General features: G+C 39.7%; 2 protein-coding genes across 2 annotated transcripts in view; one reads left to right on the forward strand and one right to left on the reverse strand.

The window, feature by feature from the left end:
- The window catches only part of IFT80 (intraflagellar transport 80), a 111,693-nt gene extending 109,051 nt beyond the window's left edge, over window positions 1-2,642 (reverse strand). Inside the window, exon 1 of the mRNA XM_036758235.1 lies at window positions 2,561-2,642. The gene's annotated coding sequence lies outside the window, so the exon portion shown is untranslated. The remainder of the gene's footprint in view (window positions 1-2,560) is intronic.
- Window positions 2,643-3,039: 397 nt separating this feature from the next.
- The window catches only part of SMC4 (structural maintenance of chromosomes 4), a 37,072-nt gene continuing 15,833 nt past the window's right edge, over window positions 3,040-24,278 (forward strand). The window contains exons 1-9 of the mRNA XM_036757359.1: window positions 3,040-3,159; window positions 3,471-3,787; window positions 3,885-4,076; window positions 4,382-4,558; window positions 16,296-16,460; window positions 16,682-16,809; window positions 17,450-17,590; window positions 18,070-18,220; window positions 19,231-19,395. Of these exons, the coding sequence (XP_036613254.1) occupies window positions 3,479-3,787; window positions 3,885-4,076; window positions 4,382-4,558; window positions 16,296-16,460; window positions 16,682-16,809; window positions 17,450-17,590; window positions 18,070-18,220; window positions 19,231-19,395 (1,428 nt within the window). The 5' untranslated portion in view covers window positions 3,040-3,159; window positions 3,471-3,478. The remainder of the gene's footprint in view (window positions 3,160-3,470; window positions 3,788-3,884; window positions 4,077-4,381; window positions 4,559-16,295; window positions 16,461-16,681; window positions 16,810-17,449; window positions 17,591-18,069; window positions 18,221-19,230; window positions 19,396-24,278) is intronic.

The following is a 24,278-nucleotide window of genomic DNA, read 5'->3' on the forward strand; positions in this document are numbered from 1 at the left end:
CAACTGCCTGCTTGAAGACCAACATCTCATATTCAGTACACCCAAAATCTACCTGATTACCTTCCTCCATAAGCCCATCTCTCCTACAAGCTTGCCTATTTCTGTTGAGGTACCACTGTTAACAAACCCAGACATCTTTTACCTTTCCTCCTCTCTGGCCCATTATATCTAATCATTTAACAAGTTTTGTCTATTCTACCTTCACAACCCCTCTCCTTGCTTTCCCCTTTTTCCCACTCACATGGCTACTTCCCTCCATTTTTCACTTAGCCTACTGAAATGGATTCCTAATCCCAGACTTCAGTATCTTCCATTTCCAATTCATTTTCCACTTCAAAATTCTGATCACTTTGTAATTTTATCAATATGGGCACTTCCTCCAAAAGTCCAGTTAACGACCCATCAACATTTCATTCTCCATGGTTCTTATCTATGTCCTCTCACAAATTCTCCACAGAGCGTAGCCTATAAACTCCAGGGCTTCCTCTAGATTGGGATTGGGATTGGGCTCCGAGAACTTAGTCATTTTTAAAAAAAATATTTTGATAACTGTATTTCAACATAATTGATTTACTTTGTAATACTACATTTTACCCATTTAAATACGTGATTCAAACAAGGAGTTCCTAGGTGTCACCAGGCTGACCGCCAAAGGGGTTCAGAACCCAAAAAGGGGAAGAATCCCTTCTGCACATGAATTTGCATCATTTGTCTACCAATGGAGCACAAAGCTCCCTCATTCCCACTGCATCACAGGCCCATCTCCTTTTCTAGTCATACATCTCTCTATGAGGCTCATTCTGCGCGATCACAAACTGGACAGCCCACTCACGACTACCAAGCACCTCTCCACTGCCCTTTGGTGACTAATTTTCCAGAGATCATGGTATTTTGTGACTTGTGGCTATGCAGCAATATCAGAAGAATACCAGAGTGTAAAAGATGGGCCTTTATTTCAGGAATAAGTTCAGGGCTCATTTAAAGCAGCATGCAGTTCCCCAAATATAACCCTGCCTACTTTCTACCTCCTATACAATTCTTTCATTTATTTCTGTTGAGGCAATCAGAGTTAAGCAACTTGCCCAGGGTCACCCAGCTAGTGTCTTGAGGTCACATTTGAACTCAGGTCCTCCTGACTCCAGGACCAGCGCTCTACTCACTGTGCCACCTGACTGCCCTGCATTTCCCATACCATTCTGGGGCCAGGTCGTTACCTACCCAAAATGTCTGTTGAGGACACGCCAGTTCTATACAGGTCATCCAACTCCATATGAGTAACAGTGGCACTGAAGGTCTTCTACAACCCTGCTCCAAACATTTCCATCACTCCATCACTCTCTACTCCTCCAAGCAGCTGCTCCCCGAGCTCAGCCAACCAGGTTCCACTTGGGTCTTTGCCCAGGCTGTCCCCTCCTCGCTTCCCCCTTTAGGATCCTCATTTTCTAAGCTCAGCTCAGGCATCATCTCCTCTTTGAAAAGAATCCTCATCGGCTCAGACGGGAGGGCTTAATCCCTCTTCAAATTCCCTTCGAATACTTATCTGTGTTCTGTACCAACAGACTATAATAAGCCCAATGTCAAAGGCAGTTTCATCTTTGTCTTTTGTATCCTCAGCATCTAGCAGAGTTGCTAGAACAAAGCAAGATTTCACGGGTATCCAAAAGTTCTTGTCCAGTCCTCAGTGACACATAAACCCTCATCTTTGCCTCAATCCAATTCGATTTAATTTTAAAATGTTCTTTATTACAAACTGAATAATCAAACGTGAGCAATTCAATGTACAAAGAATACAAAAATACTACCACCATTCTGGTGCAGGCCCTCATCACCTCAAGTCTGGATTCCTGCAAAGGGGGGGGTGGGGGCGAGGTCTGTCTGCCCCAAGACTCTCCCCGCTCCACCAGCCTCTTGCTGCCCCTCCTGCCCGTGTTTAGTCTCTGGCATTGGCACGCTTAGGTAGAGATTCCCCCCACCAAATTCAGGATGATCTCTTTACAGACTAGGGAAGGAGAGGGGGGGCTATAGGCTTATGGTTGTGTGCATTTTTACTTCTGTCTTCTTGGTGCCTGGCATACAGCAAGTGCTTAATAAATGCTTATTGAACTTAATGAAATGGAGAGACAAGAGGGTTGGTGGGGGGCTGAAGACCTCGGGCAAGTCTCGCCCTTTGGCATCAGTTTTCCCATCTGTAAAACGAGGGGCCTTGGGCTGGCTGACCTCTCTAGACCAGGAGCTGTTACCCCATTTTATGTTCTGGAACCCCGAAGCAGTTTGGGGGAGCCCACACAGAAGATCTTCAAGGACCCCTTCGACAAGCCAAGGTCGCCAAGCCGGGGGCAGCCCGAGTACAGAGAGAACAAACAGGGTGGAAGGAGCCGGGCAGCTGGCAGAAGCATCCGCCAGTCCAGGGTCCTCCCTCCCGCGGGGTACCCGGGCCCAGCCAGTCCCCATCCTGGCCCAGGGCCTCGTAGGCACCTCCCCCGGGCTGCCCTCCTCGCCCCGCCCCGGCTGGTGCCCCCGACCCAGTCTCGGGCCGTTCCCCGCGTCCACACCCCCGTACCTGTGGCTCCAGAGCGGCTGCAGCCCTGGGCCGGGCCCGCTCCACAGCAAGCGGCTCCAGAGGTCCCCGTAACCATAGTGACTTCCTACGACCTCGCCCGCCTCTTCTCGCGATATTTCCTCCGTCTGCTCAGTCTTGAAAGAATGTGGGCGGTTTGGAGGGGGCGGGGCTATCCAGCCCCGCTCCGCCCAATCCCGCCCCCAGCCTCCAATCCAATTGCAACATTTCTTGTTCCCGTTTTCAAACATTTGAAAAAAAAAAAGGGGGGGTGGGGAATAAGATGCCGCTCGCGCCTCCAAGGGCGGTGCCCTAGACGAGCCGCTCTCATAGGTCTAGGGCTGCAAGCCCCGCCCGGCCCCGCCCTTCCCTCCCCTGGCCCCAGGACCTGCGCGTGCGCGGTGCCTCTGGGAGAAGATGGCTATGGTAGCAGGCGCCGCACTTTTTTCAAATCGGCGTTTCCCAGGAGGCACCGCGCGCATTTGTAACGAATTTCCGTTCGAGTTTGGATTTTAGGCGCCATTTTCGAGTGGAGAAGCCGGAGCCGCGGCAGCGCCCGAGCAGCGGGGAGGTGCGGGGAGCGAAGCGAAGCCTCGGGGCAGGTACCGAGCGAGCTCCGGGGTCCGAGCCGCGGGTCCGCTCTGCTGCCCGGGCGGGTCGCGCGCCTGGAGGTCGGGCAGCGGCGGCGACCTCGGGCGACGGGAGCTGCGGCCGCTCCCGCCTGTCAGCCAGCCCAGCAAGCGGCCCCGCTCAAGGGGGCGAGCGCAGGGGCCTGGGCCCGGGACGCCGCGGGGGCTGGTCGGGGCCGGGGTGGGGGGGGCGGGCGGCCCGGGGTGGGGGAGGAGGCCCCGCGGGACCCTCCCGGGCGAACGGGGCGAGGGAGCCCCGCGTCTGACCGGCCCCTCCGTCGCAGCCGCCGTCATGCCGCCCCGCAAGAGAGTCAAGCCGTCCACGGCCCAGCAGCCGAGCGCGGACACAGGGCCGCCGCCCGACGGGTCGGACGGGCAGGAGCCCGAGCAGCCGCAGGCGGCCGGTCCCGACGCCCCGGCCGAGCCCCCAGGCCCGGAGCCTGACACGCGCAGCCTAGAGGAGATCCTGTCGGCCGTGCCCCCGCCGCCGCCCCCGGCCATGACCAACGAGCTGGGAGCGCCGCGTCTCATGATCACGCACATCGTGAACCTCAACTTCAAGTCCTACGCGGGCCGCAAGCTGCTGGGGCCCTTCCACAAGGTGCGCGCGGGTCCGCGGCGGGGCGGGGGAGGGGCGGGGCGGGGCGGGGGCCGTGCGGGACTGCGCCCCGAGCCCCCGCCGCGCTGTGCCCCCGCAGCGCTTCTCGTGCATCATCGGCCCGAACGGCAGCGGCAAGTCCAACGTCATCGACTCGATGCTCTTCGTGTTCGGCTACCGGGCGCAGAAGATCCGCTCCAAGAAGCTGGCCGTGCTCATCCACAACTCGGACGAGCACCCCGACCTGGACAGCTGCACCGTGGAGGTGCACTTCCAGAAGATCGTGGACAAGGTGGGGGCGCGGCCGGGGCGGCGGGGAGGGAGGGGAGGATCCTTTCCGGGAGCCGCGGGCCACTTTGCGGAAGTTTTGAACGCGGCTCTCCCGCACGCAGCCCGCGCCCACCGCCTTCCTCTTACCCCTCATTCCCAGTCCCGCGCCGCGCACTTTAACACCCGACTCGGGTTAATGCCCTGTGGTGGAAGCGCAGCCTGTGCGGGGAGCCAGACTGGGGGGGGTTGAGGGCACCCCCTCCCCCCTCTGGGAGACTCGTGGCCCGACCCTCACAGCTTCTCTGCTCTTGTTCTCCTTCACGCCAGGAAGAGGAGGACTACGACGTGATCCCTGACAGCGCCTTCTGCGTGTCCCGCACGGCCTACAGGGACAACACGTCGGTGTACCACATCAGCGGGAGGAAGGCGACCTTCAGGGACGTGGGCAGCCTCCTCCGGAGCCACGGCATCGACCTGGACCACAACCGCTTCCTGATCCTTCAGGTGAGTCCGAGCGGCCCGGCGGCTCCGGACCCTGGGGGGGCCCGGGGGTGGTGCAGGAAAGATGTGGATTGTCCGGGGAGAAGCCTCAATTGTTGGACCTTAAAGTGCTATAGCAGCACATCATGGTTTACATGTTAGTGACAAGGTGCGAATCATTATTTGCTGCTTTAGAAATTTAAGGGGAAAAAGCCATGCAAGACGGACGTGTTCCATGTTTTTGAAACGATGAGGGAACAGTTTTTTTAACCATGTAACTGGATGGACTGTGACGTGCTTGTTCCACTCTAGCAGCACGTAAATATTGGCGTAGTGAAATAAATCTTAAACCCCAATATTATTGTGCTGCTTTAGTGTGGCGGGCCTACAACAGCAATAGCTTTTTTTTTTAACCATTGTATTTCTCTGTTTATTTTTACACTGCACTTTAGAGTTAACTTTGGAACATTTCTTACTTTTATTTTTGCTTGTCTGTTTTTGAAAAGCCATCGTAAAATATAAAATCTCTGAATTCGTCCCTAACAGATAATCGTGAGTGTGTAATTATGCTTTAAAATAATAAGCCTGCTTTTTAAATTAGGCAGACAGAAATTTTATTTTAATTTCCTGACATTTAAGGCAGCCACATCTGAAACTGACTTGTATAATCTCTTCCCTTGTGACTTTCAGAGCATTTTTTTTAAATGAGGACTACAGACTTGACTAACTTAACTTCCTCAAATCTCATTCAGTTCTAAAATTAAGATTCTGCGGAACTTAGGGCAGTTATTTGCTAGTTCATGATTTAAAGCGTCATGAAAATTGCTAGGAATTTTTATGCTTTGACAGAAAGGAGTATGCAATAATATTTAATAGAACTTCTTTTCACTTTTTATTTTTAAAATCTCCATTCTCTCCTTTAAAATGAGAAATTCCTTTCCTAAAATTGTTTGGAAGAAAATGACGGTCTAGTGTATTTGTGTTGCTTTGCCAAGGACTCAGCATTTATTCCATACTTTGTTTGCCTGGACAGCCTTACTTGTAAATTCATTTCTAATAAGAATAACAAGAACAGAATTTTTAACCCCAAACCTCTATTTGTGGTAGTGTAGCTGTTTGGTACCCTTCAAATTTGGTGATTCTGAATTAAGTTAGGGAGGCTTGAACAGGCGGTGTGGTTCCATTTTCTTTGGATTTGGAAATGGGGTTTCTTTTAAACAATGACAGAGGGCCCCCAGGAGGAAATATGTAAAACTTCTCTTGATAGTGTATTTGATTCCTGCCACTAAATACTATGATTTTAAAAGAGGGAAAGCAGATCTAGGATTGGTAGAATTTGTATAAAATCTATTTACTTGAATAATGTAATTTTATCAACTAACATTTTTTTTCCTTGTCTAAATATGCATCTATAAAATGGTTATTTCCTTATCCTCACTTGAAAATGAGGTGAGAATGTTATCAAACCAGCTTTAAAATTTTTTAGAAAGAATTTTCATACTTAATCTTACAACATGGTACAAATTTCAGTTCTTAAACTAATTTTTTATGAGCATTATTCTCATCCACTTTTTTAAAAATCTGTTATATTTTTCTAACTTTTACATTAATTTAGTACTTGATTCCTTTAGATAAGCAAACCTTAGAATTTAATTTTAGCCATTCTAAATAAAAAGAACTGTCCCTCCCTGTCTGTCTGTCCCTGTCTCTTCCCGCCCCCCAGCTGTTAGCCTGTCTGAAGTGGAGAAAAAAAATATTAGTTTGTTGTTGATGTATACAATCCTGTGACAAGTGGTAAATACTACCGTAGGACAGATAAATTGTGTAGAGGTTAAGCACCCCCACCCCCCACACACACACTCAGGAGTAAATATATGAAGCTTGTTTACAAGGTAGAAATTAACAAAATTTATAGTTAATAAAAACAAAAGGCACAATTTCACTATGATTTTGTTTCTGTAGGATGGTTGGTCCAAATTATACCATCCATTTTCTTTAAAATCATCTCTTTTTTTAAGGACGGGATAAATGTCAGAAATAGTTGTTCTTTAACTTTAAAATTAGAGTGAATAAATGTTTTAGTTACTGTGATTCTAAATACTTGAAGGTACTTAGCGAGTTTGTTCCCAAATAGTATATACATCCATGTAAGTGCTTTTCATAATGATAGTTTTATGGTTAATAAACTCTTTCCTACCTAGATGACAGTACTAAGGTCAATTTCACCCCCAGATCCCCCCTAAATCATCACAAATTCCAAAATGGGAGTAAATTAAATTGTAATTTGTAAATTAAATTTTATAGAAAGTGTGCCATAGCTGATTAATAGTCCATTTTCTCTGCCTGGTGACCTGATAGACCATATGTTTAATTCTAAGGTATTTATTTTCCATGTAGAATGAAGAAAATGGGCTTTATGTACATTGATAGTTTTTCCTTTGGTAATAGAAGATTACTTTGTAGGTCTCATTTTTGAAGACATTGTACAAAACTGATTTCTGAGGGCTAGACATTCAATAGAACAGTCTTAAAAATGAACAAAGCTATTATGAAATCAGCAGTACTATAACTGTATTTCTTAGAAGTCGGGCCTGATCTAACAAGAAATAATGTTCCCCTGCAGGTGAGGTTAAGTATAGATAGGAGGGGTGAAATTTTAAGGGGAAATTCATCAATTATTAATTATCACTAGAAAAAATTTCCATTTGGGGACACGTGACAGCGAATGAATTGGGAACATTGCCTAAACTGTAACCAGTGGGGAAATGGAGGGGAAATAGTATATGTGAGGTATCATTCCCAAAATTTAGGGGGAGAAGAAGCCAGGAATTGGGTTTTTCAAACTTGCAATCCCCGAGGTGTAACACTCAGAATTGGTGATTTTTGACTAATGAATGAATTATACCAACTATTTTGTAAGTGGCGATAAAGCTAAGATAATAAAAGTTGTTTAGTAATTTCAGGAAAATAAAATTTAGTATCAGCCACAAAGGACATAATCTTTTTGCTTTCCATTTGTTAGGTTTGTGTTTGTTAAACATTTGTATAATTGAATGGGTTCCTTTTGGTGATCTCATCACCATGATAGTAAAATTCGCCTCAAAATTATTATTGTAAAATGTACAGTGTTCACTTGCTTGATTTCCCCACACCCACACACATTTTATAAGAAATTATGACTAGAATGTACTGTAGTTAGGAAGGTGCTGCTTTCTGGCTTTTATTAATGTTGCTGGTCTGTGGTGTACATGGCAGTTTTAAGCAAATATGATTGCTTTGAGAAGTTGTTTGTAAAAGGTTATTCAATATACGAATATAAGGTTAAATCTTAATTTATTATGCATTATGTAACCAAATTTATTTTGCCTCTGTTGTGTATATTGTTGTCTAAAAAACAAGTGTACTTTCTTTGTATGTTTCTAGCAATATTTGAGTTGATCGTGGAAGGGTTTGAATTGTCTGGCAGGTTTTTCAGAATCGGGATATAGTATAAAATATATTGTTCAGATTAATGAAGATAACTAATAAAAGTTCACTTATATTTCTGTAGGTTGCCTGACAGTGAATTTTTTTGTTTAAAACTTTAAACCTGAGGTCTGAAACAACAAAAATTAATTTCATTGTGGAGTCTATGCATCTATGGGATTTGGATCTTTTTTAATTGAATATATGCTGCTACTAGCACAAGCTGCATATTTAGCTACATAACTTCAAAAAATTAGGATTTATAAATTTGTTGGAAAACCTAAAAGTTTCACGTGCATTTTTAAAAGTGATGGGGAAATTCCTGCTTTTTTTCTGGCAATATGTAGAGCAACATTGACATTTATGACATTCAATTTTTGGAGGATTTTCCAAAAATAGACTTATTCTAAAAAAATTTTTCTCAGGATTACAGATTTAGGAAGTCTTCTACTAACTCACATTTTGCTTTAGTGAATTGAGTTTTTTATTTTCATGGTGGATGTTGAGGAATTTAGGTGTTGTTTAAAAATTTAGAATACATGTTACCTTTCAGTTACATGAGATTCCTAGTAGAATAATTCAGTGCTATTTAAGATTTTTTTGTTTCGAGTATATATAAATAACTCTTAGAGTAATATAAACCCCTTGAGGGCAGGGTCTTTTTTTTGTCTTGTCTCCAGTGTTTAGCAAAGCCCCCTATACAAGTTATTCCAAAAGTCTTAGGGCCTTTCTTTATGTGCTTTAATAAGCTTAATAAATACTAATTTAAAATAAATTCAATAAATAAATGCTTGCGTAATTTAATCGAGCTCAAAGATAAAGACATGCTAGTTCATATAAAAGAGTTTGTTTTTGAGAAGTTTTATTTAGGCACCTAAATTATAAAAAAACTATTTTTTAATATTCACGTCTCACTTGCTTACTTGAATTTTTGTGTCATCTTCAAATAACAAAGTATTTCTTTGTTCTATATATCAATGGCAGATTAACAATTAAATCTTAATTCTCAGGTCTGAGAGAAGTAGAAATGAAATACAAATTCAAAAAGAGAAAGTGGGCGCGTGTGTGTGTGTGTGTGTGTGTGTGAGAGAGAGAGAGTGATATTCCCAACCTTGTCAAGTGAGTGAATGTGCTCCCCATCTTACAAATGAAGAAATAATTGATAAAGCTTTTAAATCTCTTGCCTGGTTAAGGTAATTTAACCAGGTAAATTAAGGTAAATTACCTGGTAATTTAATGAAAAGCTTAAGCTTGTGTTCTAAAAGATGAAGTTTTAAAAAACAAAGTCTTTGCGTGGAGAGGTTTTGGTTACTTTAATAGCATGTTACAGTGGGAAGAACACGATTTGGTCACAAGGAACTAGGTTTGAAGTCCTTCAGCTCTTTGCCTTAGCACCTAAATGACTTGTAGACAAGTTGCTTAACCTTCCTAATCCTCAGTTCACAAGAGATTTCTTCCACTTTTCATTTTCTGACTCCATGATCCCCTCATACACACATTGGACAAATAATGTTCTCCAACTCTCTTCTAACATGGCAAGGTCAAGGATAATCTTGTCTTTACATTTGCAATCTTTTTTTCTTGGCATTCTTTAACAAATAATTTTTAAGGCAATTGAATTAAAAACTAACCAACATGGGATGGGGGGAATCTGACTTAATGTTGCACACCCATAGTACCCCACTTCTGAAAAGTACCCAGTCTGGTTCTTCATTGGGGCTAACCTTATTTCATTGCATTTGGTTCAGTTGTTTTGTGCTTTCCATTCCTATTGTGGCCATTATGGATGTTGTTTTGTTAGTTCCGCCTACTTATTATCAGGTCATACAAGTTGTCTTCCTGTACTTCCCAATATTCATAATATCCAACTTAGCCATTCACCAAACAGACATTTTTCCCCAGTTTTTTGCTACTTAAAAGATTTGGTACAGATAATTTTAGTGACTATGGGGCATGTGTTGGCTTTTTTTAGGGGGAAGGGAATAAGCATTTTTAAGTGCCTTAGAGATATCTGAATCTGTTGTGTTTATGGACTTAATTAGCAAACAATTGTTAACTCAAATTTCTGAAATATTTCACACACCTAAAATTTCTTGCCCAATCTGATTCTTAATCCTAATTCCATTTTATAGGCGAGAAAAAGCCTGGCCAAAGTCACAACTATTTAGTCACAGAGCCAAGTCTTGAACCTAGGTCTCAGCATCTTGAAGTCTGCAGTTTATTTTTCACCACAATGTATTAAAAATGAAAGATGGACTGATCTCATGACTTTAACAATAACTTGGAAGCAAATTTATCTAAGTGTTGAGAGGGACCCTAGAGATCATTATTTTATTTAGAATAACTGCAGAACATACACATGCATCAGGGAAATAGGCAAAAGATGAGATCACTGAGGCAGTGAACTGATTGGTGGACAAGCCTTTGCGGGGGATGTCGGGTTGGTGCTCATTAAACTTTGGAACTTGTGGCCAGTTTGAATTGATCGACTTAGAGCACTTATCCAGTTAGGGTTGGGCCCGTTTAGTTGTTTAATTACCCTTGTAAACTTCCTGGTATTTTAATGCCTTGTCCAGTTTGGCCCCTAACTTAAGTGCTTAAGGAATGCTGATAAATGCATATACTCTTTAATGGTTTCTTTGACTTCTATGGGCATTCATTTCTATAGTGGCTTTTAGAAAGCTACAAGTCATTGAAGAAAGTCTACCAACTTGAGGAAAACAATGTCCACATTTTGTCTGTAGAAAAGCAAATCTGTACTGATAAAAAAGATAGGACTTGGCCTTTGACTATATAACAACTTAATTTTTCAGAAGGCACCTTTTTGACAGTTGAAAACAAAAAAAGAAATTTAGGGCTTCTGCTGCCAAGATACATGTCACAAGATCATGCTGAAAAAGCTCTTCCTGAGCCCCATAGTTCAAAGCAGGTTGAAGTACAATTCCAACAAGCTTGATCCTCTTTCTTATTCCTGCATAACAATGATTTATTAACTTGGCTAAAGTAATTTATGTGAAATGCCTTATGATGAACATGCCTGTGTGAATAAAATTTTTTTGTATTTACAAGTATACATTTTTATCTACTCTTGAGATATACCTCTTTGCTGTTAATGCTAAGGAAATAAATGGTTTTATCTCAGAACAGTTCTAAATTACTATTAAGTCTTTTTTCATTGAGATCATTTGAATAAGTGGTACATTTTAGTATCTGTTGGGTCTAGAAATTGAAGAAAAATAGTCTTAAGCTATAGGAGCATTTGGAGGGGCCAACAGCTAAATAAATCCAAATTTTCCTTCTTGCTTAGTCCAACTACATCCTCTACCTGGACTCATTCTGACTTTTTACTTTTATACTTTGAAATAATAAACTACAGATACACACAATTTCAGTTCAGGAGAATAAGGAGTTGACAAAATGTTGTCATTTATCCAAAAGGCTGTCTGCCATATTCCATAGAATTTCAGTCCATTTAACTAACTTTGAAATTTAGAAATTTTCCCAAGTAATCTAGTTTTATCAAGTCATGGAATTCTAGAGGTAGATTGATAGTTTAAATCCTATTATAGAGAATTTCCAGGGACCCTCCATATTATTTTCGTGCTTGCTACAATTTTAATTCAAATACTTAAATAACTGGACTAACATTTTAATATTATAACTAGTTCCCAAAGTAGTCCCAGCTGGAGCTTGAATTTCTCACTATATGTAAGTATTTTTCTTTTACGCATGATTTTTAAAGTGAAAAGAAAAATTTTGTCCATTTATATAATGACATCATAATTTCCTTATTAAAAATGCTCAGTACCACACGCTTTATATACCTAATCAGTCTCCAAGTAGCAGATGCCAAGCATTGCCATGCAGTAAAATGAAACAGTTCCTACTTGAAGGGAGTTTGTATTCTAATGGGAGAGGCAAGGCCATAAATAAATATGGGCATAATAACTATCAGGTCATTTTACAGAGTAGTTAACAAGGAAAGGACTCTAGCAGTTAGCATCAGGATAGGCTTTATGTAAAAGGTGCTTGAGGTGTAGAGGACAGGGTTCTCTGAGGAGAAACTGCAGTGATTAGGCTTGGAGAATCCTGTAAAATTATGAGGGAGCCCCTTGGTAGGATCCAATTGAAATTTTAAATGCTCCCCTGCCCCCTCACCCCCCAATAAAAAGCTCTGCATCAGTTATATAACTGAGGGTATTTTGGCTTTTCAATATAAGATGTTCATTACACAATTTCTTATTTGGTCATTTTGACTTCTGTCAACTTACTTTTAAACAAACTGCATCCCCTGAATAATTTCCTTTTGCCAGCCAATTCCCTCCCCATCCCTGTATCCTAATGAGCTTGAGGCACGGGACTAAGGGTAGGTTGTCTTCTTGCCTGCACTGCTGGTAGGTAGAGGCTCTCTTTAAAGTTATGTCTTTTCTCAAAAGGTACAAACATGCACATGGATAAAAAGGGTTTTTTCGTTCCCGAAATTTTTGTACTTCAACATTTTAGAACTGTGTCCTTAATGTTGACAGGCTTTTCTGTTCTTGAACAGACAACACATTATTACTGCAAAACTTATAGGGGCTCAGGATTTTTACCATTCATTCACCTACCAAGTTATTTCATTGATTCAACTCAGTTACTAGGGTCACATTCAAATTATAAAATAAAACTAATCATGCAAACCATAGTATTTTTCTGCACATTTAAAAAATAATACTAAATGGTCATGTTTCCAAGGAGGTATTAAGAATACAAAACAATGCTACTGACAAGTCAGAGAACACAGAGAAGAATGATCATTTATTTTTCTGGAAGGTAAGAGCAAAACTCTTGATTCAGAGTAACTGACTTTGCACAGTTTCCCCCAGACTCCTAGACCTGCTTGTAGACAAGCTCTCATAGTCATCATCTGGGGAAGCAATTCCTCTGCAGAAGAGGCTGGCCATCTCTAAGGCAGGCTGGTCAGCCTAGCTGAGGCAGCAACCCACACTGAGTGAGAAACAGGAAGCAGCTTGTGCTGGGAAGGTCCAGCCACCATGACAGAGCCTGATGGGAGAGAGCTCAGGAGCCGAGAGCTTTCAGGTGGCAGTGTGTCTACCTGAGTGCCCACTGCTGTCATTCCAGCCCCTGTGGAGAGACAGCCTGACAGTTGGCCTGCAGATGCCACAGGCACCTCTTGAAGATCCTGAAAAGAAAGTTCTTATGACCAACATCCTGGCCCTGTCCAAAAGTTCAAAATCGGAAACTGATCTGATTGTATCAGAGGGAAGGACACATGAAGAGGCACATTGTTGACCCACTTTGCTGTTGAACCTTTCCATCTTAGCTGCCTTGCCCATTACATTAGGATGTGAGCCCCTGGAAGGGAGAGTTAGTTTTCTGTTTGTGTCCTCAGGGCTTAAGCTTAAAGTCATTAATAATAAGCACTTCCCTCAAGTTGGGCATGTTTTATTACTACCATTGAGTCCAAGTGGCTCTGAGAAATAGGCAAACTGATATCTAGGTCTTTTTAAGAAAGTGTGTTTCAGATACCAGTTCATCGTAAGGTTTAGCACTTTAAATTTCAGCCATCTGGAAAATTCGTTCATCCAGAAGCCCTCATCCTTAGTCGCTTGTTGTCTTTGTGTTTGCGCTGGGAGGAACAAAGGCCACTAGGTGTCATCATCTCATACCAAACCACCCTGTCCATTTTTTTAAAGTGATATTTTGAATGAAAGGAGTATTCTATCATTAATTGTGCATACTTCTTATGATAAGCCATTTACATTTCTTATATGATACTTTGCACCTTTATTTGGCATTTTATTTTCCTGATGTGTCTATTACCAGCACTGGCAAACTCATGCGTTGTCTAAAATAATTGGAATTTATTCAATTAATTGTAAACATGACTTGAATCTTAAATTGATATTATGAGGTGTGTGGGGATGAGCTCCCATTTTCAGTCTGTTGTTTCTATTAGTATCCCAAGGACAGTTAAAATTATAAGTGTTTGTATTATTTCTAGTTATCCCACTTCCTCCGTAACTCCAGATTTACTCAAAATCAGGGCCAATATCTAAAATGTTATGTAAACCATAAAGTAAGCTGTTATTATGTGGATTAGCTATTCTGAAGTCCAAAGAAGACCACCAGTACACAACACTTCTAAACTGTTTAGACATTAAAGAGTACACATACATATAAACAAATTATGTACAGCCTAAATATATTTTAATAAATCATCATGTATGCCTCACATACCAATTTTACACATGCATTTATATTTTATAAAAGGAAATAGGCAAGAAAAGTTACAGACATATTTCATTGGACTATTCAGACTCAATAAAGTGCTTTACTAAAGTCTCTGCATGGTTTTCCAAAAGAATTAGCACAGTTTTGAGCATTTATTCCCTAAAACCTGGGTATGCTCCCCCCTCTAGCAGACTCATCGCACACCTTTTTTTAAAACAATTTGGGCTCTTGCCCCCTGTTTTTTCCTGCTGAATTTCCATGGCCATGTTGCTTTTTCTTCCCTATAGACTATTTCACATCTGATCTGGGGTTTGGGGAGGAACAGTGGAGAGGAGTTTTCATAGTTGTTGGTACTATTCTGAAGTACAGCTAAAGTTTGGTTAATTTTGGTTATCCAGTTTACTTCATTTAGTCCAGATACGTAATGTGAGACCAAAACTCTTATCTCAAAAGTTATTCATTAGAGGGAGCATAAGCTGAAAAATGGTGTGACTGCTTCAAATGCAGGTGTTGGGGAAGAAGTGTGTACAAAATCCTCTGCGAGAACCTGGACATTTAGGGTAGAAAGAAATAAAGGCTTTTGAGTAGATAACATTTCAGAAGTTATTTTACCTGTCAAATTTACTCTAAAGAGACAGGAAAACAAGCAATTCACAATACACTACTATTTACCTATTTTTAAAGCTATTACTTAAAGCACATAGAAGAAGAAAAAAGAATAAGAATAAAATTCTGACTTTATGTAAGAAAATGAGGAATATATTTATTGTTGCTTCAAGGAAGGCCTGTCTTCTAAGACTACCTTGAGAGGCTTTTAATAGTTAATCTCTATTTTCAAATCCGTCTTCGTTTTCACTAGATGTGCTCAGTATGAGGTTCTTGTACTTCCTGGGATGGGAGACAATTGCACGTTACACGTATGAAGACCTATATATTATCAAATGACTGTTAAAGGTTCAGTGTTCTCATACCTAGTGGGTGCTGTCTGAAGATGAGGAACTTGCTCTATATTTGGCACTCTCCTGTTCTGCAGCAGGCCTTTTGCCCTGCAGGAGAAATAGGCCTGCACATGTTCAACTATAATCTTTCTTCCCAAACAGACTAAATGGCTGCCTAGCAAAACTGCCATGAAGGGGCATTGAGGTGGCTTACAATTGTGTAAATGAAAGCTTCCTTTTTTTGTTAGTTGGCTGTTTAGAAGAAAAACATAAGTACTATTTTTTTAAAGTTAAAACCAGAATTAATAAAGAATTTAGCATTTCTCATAGAATGTGTAAGATGATTGGCAGATGGTATTTTCTGTTAAGCTAAATCAGTTAAATTTTTTTTTCTCATAACTAGCATTTTAATGAAATAAAGGCTACATTTGAACTAAAAATGAATTTAAGTCCTGGGTTTAAATTTTTTTTTTTTTTACTCCATCTGAATTGTAGGTAAAGCCATTTGCAGCTAGTGTTTTATGGTGATAAGATGAATAATTTTCAACATAATTAGAGTATACTACAGAAGCTGAAGTACATTAAACATGAAAGTGCTTCGAATCAGGTGTTTGTGGAATTTTACTTTTACAAATATGACACATAAACACTTTTCAAATGAGTACGTTGACTTTTTAAAACTGCTTTAGACTGAGCTTATTTTTAAAACATGGCAATGGGGACCTCTTCACCAAACATGGCATGATTATTAAAATAGCAATGCCATGATGGTTCAACTTTTGTGTGTGGGTGACGTTAAATAATGACGACACAACAGCAGAACCTTGGTTTATGCCAGAAAGCAAATTGGAGAAGACTGTTCAAAAGGGAAGTTAGAAAATTGTGTTTTCAAAAATTAAGAAAACCGGGCTTTTCTTTGGCTTGTTTTGCCCCTTTCTGTCAGTGAATACTGTTGCTGTCAAACACAGTAGCTAGAAACCTTTTTTGTTCCTCATTTTAATCAGCTATTTAAGCCGACTTCAGCAGTATGTGTGCTTATTTGTTTATATTCTTTGGTTTCTTGAACTCCCATTTCTGACTTTTCACGTGTTAAATCTTACTGAAATTTGAATTTTTTTTTAAAGGGCGAAGTTGAACAGATTGCTATGATGAAACCAAAAGGCCAGACTGAACATGATGAGGGTATGCTTGAATATTTAGAAGATATAATAGGATGTGGACGGCTAAAAGAGCCTATTCAAGTCTTATGTCGAAGAGTTGAAATATTAAATGAGCAAAGAGGAGAGAAGGTAAATGTTTTGCAATCTTATTTTTATCTTAAAAGTAAGAACAGCATCTAGCTTAGACATTTCAAATATGGGTACAGTATCATTTTTTTAAAACTTCTGTAATTTCATTTAAGTCCTTGATTAATTATAGCTTTTATGTTGTACTGCATTTTCATCTAATTTTTTAAGAGTTGGGAGCATTTGGTTTGTGACTCACATAGTTCAAACTTTACTCCTTGTAGTTAAACAGAGTTAAATTGGTAGAGAAAGAAAAAGATGCCTTAGAAGGAGAGAAAAATACAGCCATCGAATTCCTCACCCTAGAAAATGAAGTCTTCAAGAAGAAGAATCACGTCTGTCAATTTTATATGTAAGAAAGCTGGGTGTGGACTTTCAGTGTTAGTGTCTGTTACAGCCATGGCTGGGTGGTGACAAGGGCGCCCCCTTGGGGTGATAACAGGGTCACAGGAGACCAAGGGCTAAATCTCCCCACTGACCCATAGTGGTCATGTGGCTGCGAGCAGATCAGTGAACCCTTCTGTGCCTCCTGTAAGTGGAACTTAATGCGAATCAAATTATGAGATCGAATGTGTGACAATGTACTGGAATACCTTAAGACTTAAAGCAGTGTCTAAAGCCAGTCATTAGGGATCAAAGGCAATATCAAAAATAAGCGCTCTTGTTTCTATACATGTAAAAGTAGGGGCTGGAGAGCATTTTAAATTGCAGGGGCTAAAAGAATTTCCTCATCAGGATTTATCTAAGATAGCAAATTGTGAGCACAATGCCTAGCACATAGTAGGCGCTTAATAAATGTCAAATTATATGTATTGTATACATACACTTTATGAAGAAAGGAGTAGAAGTGAGTAAGAGTCGACTGAATATTAAAGGTTTGGGAGAGATGCCCTTTCATTCTACCATTTTAAGGTACATAAATTTGTGTTAAATTTAGATGAGATATCTTGTGATCCCAAATATTTCTGGTTTTTTTTTTGTTTGTTTTTTAGTTATGATTTGCAGAAACGAATGGCTGAAATGGAAACTCAGAAGGAAAAAATTCATGAAGATACAAAAGATATTAACAAGAAGAGCAGTGAACTAGCAGATGAAATGAAAGCCAAGACTAAAGCTTTAAAAGACATTGAAAAGTAATTTTCTTTCTTTCTAAGAAGTGTTTGGCTTAGCTTTAAATTCATGTTAAAGCTATGGCTAAATGGCTCATTCACAAGATAAAATGAGCTCCATATAGCCCATCTAGATTAGTAAACCAAAAGAAAGCATTCTCACGAGTCACTTCATGTCATGAAAGTGTTCTAAATTTCCTGGTGGAAGAGAGAGAAAAGTTTTTCTATTGAGTAAAAAGTAAAAACACAAACCAGAAATTAGCCCTGGAGTCCTACTGGGGAAATGACCCTATAAAGGAGATCTCTGTGTAAATCAAGCCAAACAGTGATTTCCAAGAATTTTCTCCTTCTGGGGAAAACTTACTTGAAGGACTAAGAGCAAAGAAATAAGAATATTTGTTGTGTGAGTTGAGTTAAGCTTTATATTGGAAGATAGCAGTGTAGTATTATGCTTGAGATACTTTTTGTTTTTACAAATGCTTGGGTTTTTTTGGTCTTGCTAGGAAACTCAATAAAGTTACAAAATTTATTGAGGAAAACAAAGAGAAATTTACACAGCTGGATTTGGAGGATGTTCAAGTTAGGGAAAAAATGAAACATGCTAAAAATAAGGCTAAGAAACTTGAGAAGCAGCTCCAAAAAGATAAAGAAAAGGTAAGTACTACGTGAGATAGTTCAGTTATAAAACACATAAGTATATAATTTAATTTTGTTAGGACGTGTGTGTGTGTTTGTGTCTGTCTTAATTTTTCTCCACGTTGCTTTCAATTACTTTCAAAAGCTGGAATGCAAATAATGAGTTTAACTAGGCGATAAAACGTTAAGAGAAAGTGAAACTATCATGAAAGTAACTGCCCTCCACAATTTCAATCACTGAGGACATATAATTGAAACTGCTGATATTTCACATAAACAGTTAATAGCGTGGTTACAAAGTACCTAGAAGAAATAAATTTGTTTGGAAAACAAAAGTCATGCTCCCACATGAATTTCTTCAGCCAACAGTTATTTTATGATAAAGTTGTTGATAAATGTTGGTTGAATTGAATACATTATAATCAAGCTTCATCCTAAAGTCTAGGCAAGAAAACCTATTAGCCTAGATTTCCTTCATGTGGCATAAAACTCTGCAAATACCATGTTGGAGGTGGATTTCGCAATGACCAATCTACACTGACTTCAGAGACTTTGCTTTGACTTAGTGGCTGCTTGGCTGTGAATGTCATTTAACCTCAGGCTCAGGTAGTTTTCTAAGCTAAACTACAAATGAGTTGCCCATCTTCATTCTGGAGGGAATTTCCACACCGATTAAATCCTGGAGCCAGACTTTAAAAAGAAGTGGTGAGGGTGCTGTACAGGTCCTAATTTTAAGTCTAGAGAAATAAATAGTTGGATAAGATGCACCCATTTTCTTGTTACATAAAAACTTATTATGATTCGTTCTCACTTTTTATGTGCTCAACTAGCTAAGGTATGTTCTTCTCAAGAAAGCTCACTTGAAAAATAAAGGTACTGAATCAGCCTGAATTGTTTCTCATTGGTGAGAATTTATTCTGGTAAATGACTAGACATGATAAATCATACATCTCTCTGTTGAGAGTGAAAGATGGGATTGTATGTGCCTCCTAAGATATTTATCATCATAGCTCTGATATCTCTTCCAGGTTGAAGAATTTAAAGGTATACCTGCCAGCAGTGAGAAGTTAATCACTGAAACAACAGCTAGAAAGAGTACTCTGGAAAAGGAAAAGGAGAAAGAGGAGGAAAAATTAAAGCAAGTTATGGACAGCCTTAAACAGGAAACAAAGGGACTTCAGGAGGAGAAAGAGGTACATATGACTTGATAGTATTTAGTTTTACTGCCCTGTGGAACATTTTTGTAAAGACTAGATGGAAGAAGTCGTGCAAATGATGTAGAAGACGCTAAACTGTTGGAAAGAAGAAATAAATTTGTCTGAAAAGAGGTACAGTCATGCCCTCAGGTGAAGGTACTCTGGCCACTAATAATTTCATGGTAAAGTTGTTGGTAAATGTTGGTTCAATTGAACACATTATAACTAAGCTTCATCTCTAAGTGTCCTTAACTTTGTCTAGACTGTCCCCTTGACCAGCTCAGACCTAGTGATCATTTTATTTTGGTTTTCACTTACATTGTTAAATATCTTAGAAAGAGTTTAGACACTTTACACAAACCGTTCACTTTAAAAAGCCAATCCTTATAGCTCTCTTCACTCACACACACACACACAGAGTTGGCTGTCTTCGTTTCTGAAACTCAAGACAAAAGCAGAAAATCTGAATGAGTTTGTTGTTTTGGTTTTGTTTTCTCGTTTTGAATCTTTTGGGCCAGTCTCTTTGGACAGCCATAATTGCTTTATCCTGTTTTTTGTCTCCAACACTATACTAGGGTTCAATATTTTACAGTAGCCCTGTGAACAGTTTATTTTGTTATCCTTTGGTTTTATTTTGTTTTAGAAATACTTTGCAAATTTATCTATATATTATAGTAGTTGCTACCACATGTGGTACAACTGGGTTTTCAAAGTTGTTTACTTATATTTTATCTTGTTGGGCCTTACCACGACTGTCCCTGTTTTACACATGAAGACATTTAGGTTCCAAGAGGTTATGGCTTGCCTTTAGTCACATTAGTAAATAAAAGCAAGATTTGATCCTGGGTCTCTTCTAACCAAAAGTTCAATACTTTTCCCATTTGACATTTACCAAATGCTATGTGTAATACTTAACACTAGCTATTCTCCATGATAGTTCTGAGTTGGGCTATAGGTGGTAATGTTTTAGCTGCAATCTCAACCCTGTTATTATCTCAGATCTTGGTAAAGACAGATTTTAACCTTTATTCTCTGAATTGTTGAGGTTTGGAATTGAAGAATCACCAAATTTGAGAGTCAAAAAGGGCCCCAACAACCATCTAACTCAGTCCCCATACTCTGGGAAATCTTCTATTCTCTAATGTTAGAGCTGAACTGACAGCCTTCCTTAGTACTGTTTCACCAAAAGTGGTGTTTTAAAGTATCTCTTGGATTTAGACATTTATATTGTATCTGTCAAATTACATTGAAATGATTGCCAAAGGGTGTTGTGTAAAATGTTCTGTTAATCTTATTAGGCTGTGGGTTTGTGTTACAATGCCATTTGGCTTCTTTAATTTGCTATAGCTTTATAAGCATTCTGCACTTAAAACTCATGTTAAGAAGTCGGAATTTTTTGATAGTTGTTTTTAAAGTGCTTTCCATTTTCTTACTTACTTACTTGAATGCTTTCCCATGGGGGTAGGTAGTAGAATCCGCTGAATTGAATGATAGTACAGAATGAGTAGGGGGTATTAGTGATAGCAGTCTTTGGTTCTATAGAGCTTTAGATCTGGCCAATTTGGTTTTGCCTGCTGAAAATTGAGATGTAATACCTTGCATATAATAACTGCTGAATCGGTATTATGGTGAATCAAACAATTCATCAGTTCAAACTGAAATGCCCCATATAAGTGATCTAGTCCCAGCTTTTTTTTTTTCCCAATAAGGAAACCAAAGCCCACTCTCCATGTCTTTTCCTTTGACCATTGAAGTAGAATGCTGGTGGCTGATGACAAGCTCGAGTGTTTGACTACCCTGTAGAGAGACAAGGCAGAGTAGAAGACATAGGTCATTAGAGCTGAGCAATTGGAAAGTTAGCGTGTTCAATGGGAAACCAACATCCTTGATTTGGGGCAAATGAGCAAAGGGGAATTTAAGTGCTTACTATTTATCAGGTACTGTGACCAAGGAGCTTATGTCCTAATAAGAAAAGACAACATGTAAAATCAACGCCAGTGACAAGGGAGGGGGCGGTGTTTGGTTCTGGAGAGGTAGAAAGCTGGAGATGAGTTGAGGGTACACTGGCAGTAGCAGGCGGAGGGTGAGGTGATTTGAGTAAATTGTTCATTGGAATATGGAAATTAGTCCTGGTCTGGGATTTAGAGGTTGCTGGTTTGGGCCCCTAGGGCAGGAATACCAAATGTTATAATAGAAATTTTCTCACAGACTGAGGCCTAGATTTTTTTTAAAGCCTAGCCAGGTGTGTTGAAGTCTAGGTGTCAAGTCCAGTGTGGAGGATACTATTTTAGGTGTGTTTCTGCTACTGAACTTTTTGAGAAAGGAGAGGGAAATATCTTGGGGCCAGGAAATGACTGCTCTTAGGATCTGGATAGGGCAACACCAGAGAAGATGAAGTTGTTGAGTCGCAGTGGCAAAGTATAGAAGTGACATAAGATAGCAAAGAGAGCTCCAGCTTCCCTTCTCTGGAGATATTTTAGAGGGATGAAAGAAAATTCAGCTGGTGGAGAAAAAGAGTGGCTGGGAACATAGTCAGGTGTCTGAGTGAGTAGTTGGAAAGAGCTGGAGAGGAAGAAATACAAAACAAAGGGAAACTGAATGTCACTGTAACAGAAGCTCCAGAGGGTGCAGTGGAAAGGACTTAAAGTAGGGTTGAGCAGAAGAGTCATGAGAGAGTGACAGTGGCTGTTAAAGGAGGGATGTGACAGGCAGCTTGTTGTTTAGAGGTTGGGAGAGAAATACGGCATGAGTTTGTTAGTTACAGGGATTGAGACCAGGCAGGAGTAGCAGTGACCCTCCATGAGCTCAGTGGTTTCTGCAGGTCCTTACCTTGTGATACCTAGTCACGGCCTCCTTCACAGAGACGGTAGTGGGAGCTGCCAGTGAGCTCCATGGCCACTTCTATGGGGGAAAACTATCTAGAACTGAAAGATTTATAGTATCTTCTGAATGAGAACATCAAAGAATATAAATATTTCCTAGAACCCTATGGTTGATACTTTCACAAAAGCAGACACTGCTGAGCTAAATGAAATCTGAAGTGTTAAACATATTTTTTCTAGAGTACAATGCAGCAAAGATAGGGGAAATACGCAAAAGATAAAGACTTGAATTAGGATTTAATATAATGAAATCCAAAAATGTCAAAAAACTGACAAAGAGAATGACAATGAGAAAACAGAATTTCTAGGATACACATAATAGAAAAAATTCATGACATGTATTGGCAGTTTTTAAAATAAGGAAACAAGTATAAAAGAGGATGTCTTGAAACTTACAGGAGAAACAAATATACTGAAAAACAAAGACTATAGAACTGACAAAAACTATAAAAGCTGGCTCTTTGAAACAAAACAGATAAAATTTTGAGCTAACCTAAAAAGAAAATAGAACAAAATCAAAATAGCAAAGAATGAACAAGAAGAGGTTACAATAGAGAGGGAATAAGAAGAATTATTAGGACCTAATATGCAGAATTATTTGCCAGTAAAATAATTTAAAAGAAGTGGAAAACTATCCTTTACATAAATTTAAGATACCCAAATTAATGGAAGACCCAATAGAGACCTCAACGAGGATTTCACTAAGGGAAATTGAACTAGATATAAAGAAATCATTATAGAATAAAATAACTGGACTGGGCAAATTTCAAGAATTTTGTCAGACTTAAAGAACATGAAATTATTGTCAAAATGAGAAGATACTACCAAACTCAGTTTGTGAGACAAGTATGGTCTCGGAACTTAATTTCTCCTTTACTGTATCTTCCTTCCCTACCCTTCTGTTTGCATAACATCTTAAACTTGTACGTCCCAATTAAGTGAGATAATTTTCTCCGTCTTCCTTTCTCCCTCTTTCCCGCAGTATATTCCTTCTCCCTTCCCTTTCCATTCTTGTAAGGTCATCAGAACATAACATACAATTCCTCTATCTAATTAATTGGACTCTTTTCATGACCGTCTAATGACAGAGTTCTGAAGGGATACATGCATCGCCTCTATATTTATTTAAATGTAAATCACTTCTCTTTGTTTAGTCTTTTAAGATTCTTCATTCATGTTTCTCTCTTTTTGCTCTTACTCCACTCTCTTTTCATCAGGAATTACCTATAAGTCATCTTATTTCACTAAAAAGTTCATTTCTTCCCCTCTCCCCCCCCCCCAATATAATTATACTTGGTTTTGCAGGTAAATGTTTCTTGGCTGCAAACCTAACTCAGCCTTCTGGAATGTTTTCTGCATTCTCTTATCCCTTTGCAATGGTGACTGTTAGATATTGTGTGATCCTGGCTTTGGCTTCTTAGTAGTTTAATTATTTCTTTCTGGATACTTGCTCTATTCTCTCTGTGATTTGAAGGATCTGAATTTTGGTTATTATGTTCCTGAGAGTTTTCATTTTAGGGTTTCTTTCAGGAGGTAAGCAAGTGGAATCTTCCTATTTCTACCTTGCTCTCTGGTTCAAAGCAATGTGGGCAGTTGTCTTTTGAGATTTCTTGACATGCAGTGTCTAGGCTCTTTTTTTAATCATGATATTCAGGTAGTGATTCTTAATTTTTTTTTTCCTCCACCTTCTGTTTTCTAGGACAGTTGTTTTTACTAGGAGATTCTTTATCTTCTATTTTTATTTTTTCTTTATCTTGGTTTTTGTCATTTTTTCTTGTGGAGTTGGCTTATTTCTGGTACATTCTAACTTTCAAGAAGTTTATTACTTGGATAAGGTTTTGTACCTCTTGTGCCAAGCTGTTAATTTACTTTCCAGTCCTTTCCTCCATAGTGCTCGTTTTGTTTCCTATGTTTTACCTCAAGCACTCTCGTTGAGTTTTTTAAAATTATTTTCAGCCCTATTCTTAAAAATTCTTGTTTCACATCTTGTAGGAACTC

The sequence above is a fragment of the Trichosurus vulpecula genome, chromosome 4 (assembly GCF_011100635.1).
Source record: "Trichosurus vulpecula isolate mTriVul1 chromosome 4, mTriVul1.pri, whole genome shotgun sequence".
Lineage (NCBI taxonomy): Eukaryota > Metazoa > Chordata > Mammalia > Diprotodontia > Phalangeridae > Trichosurus > Trichosurus vulpecula.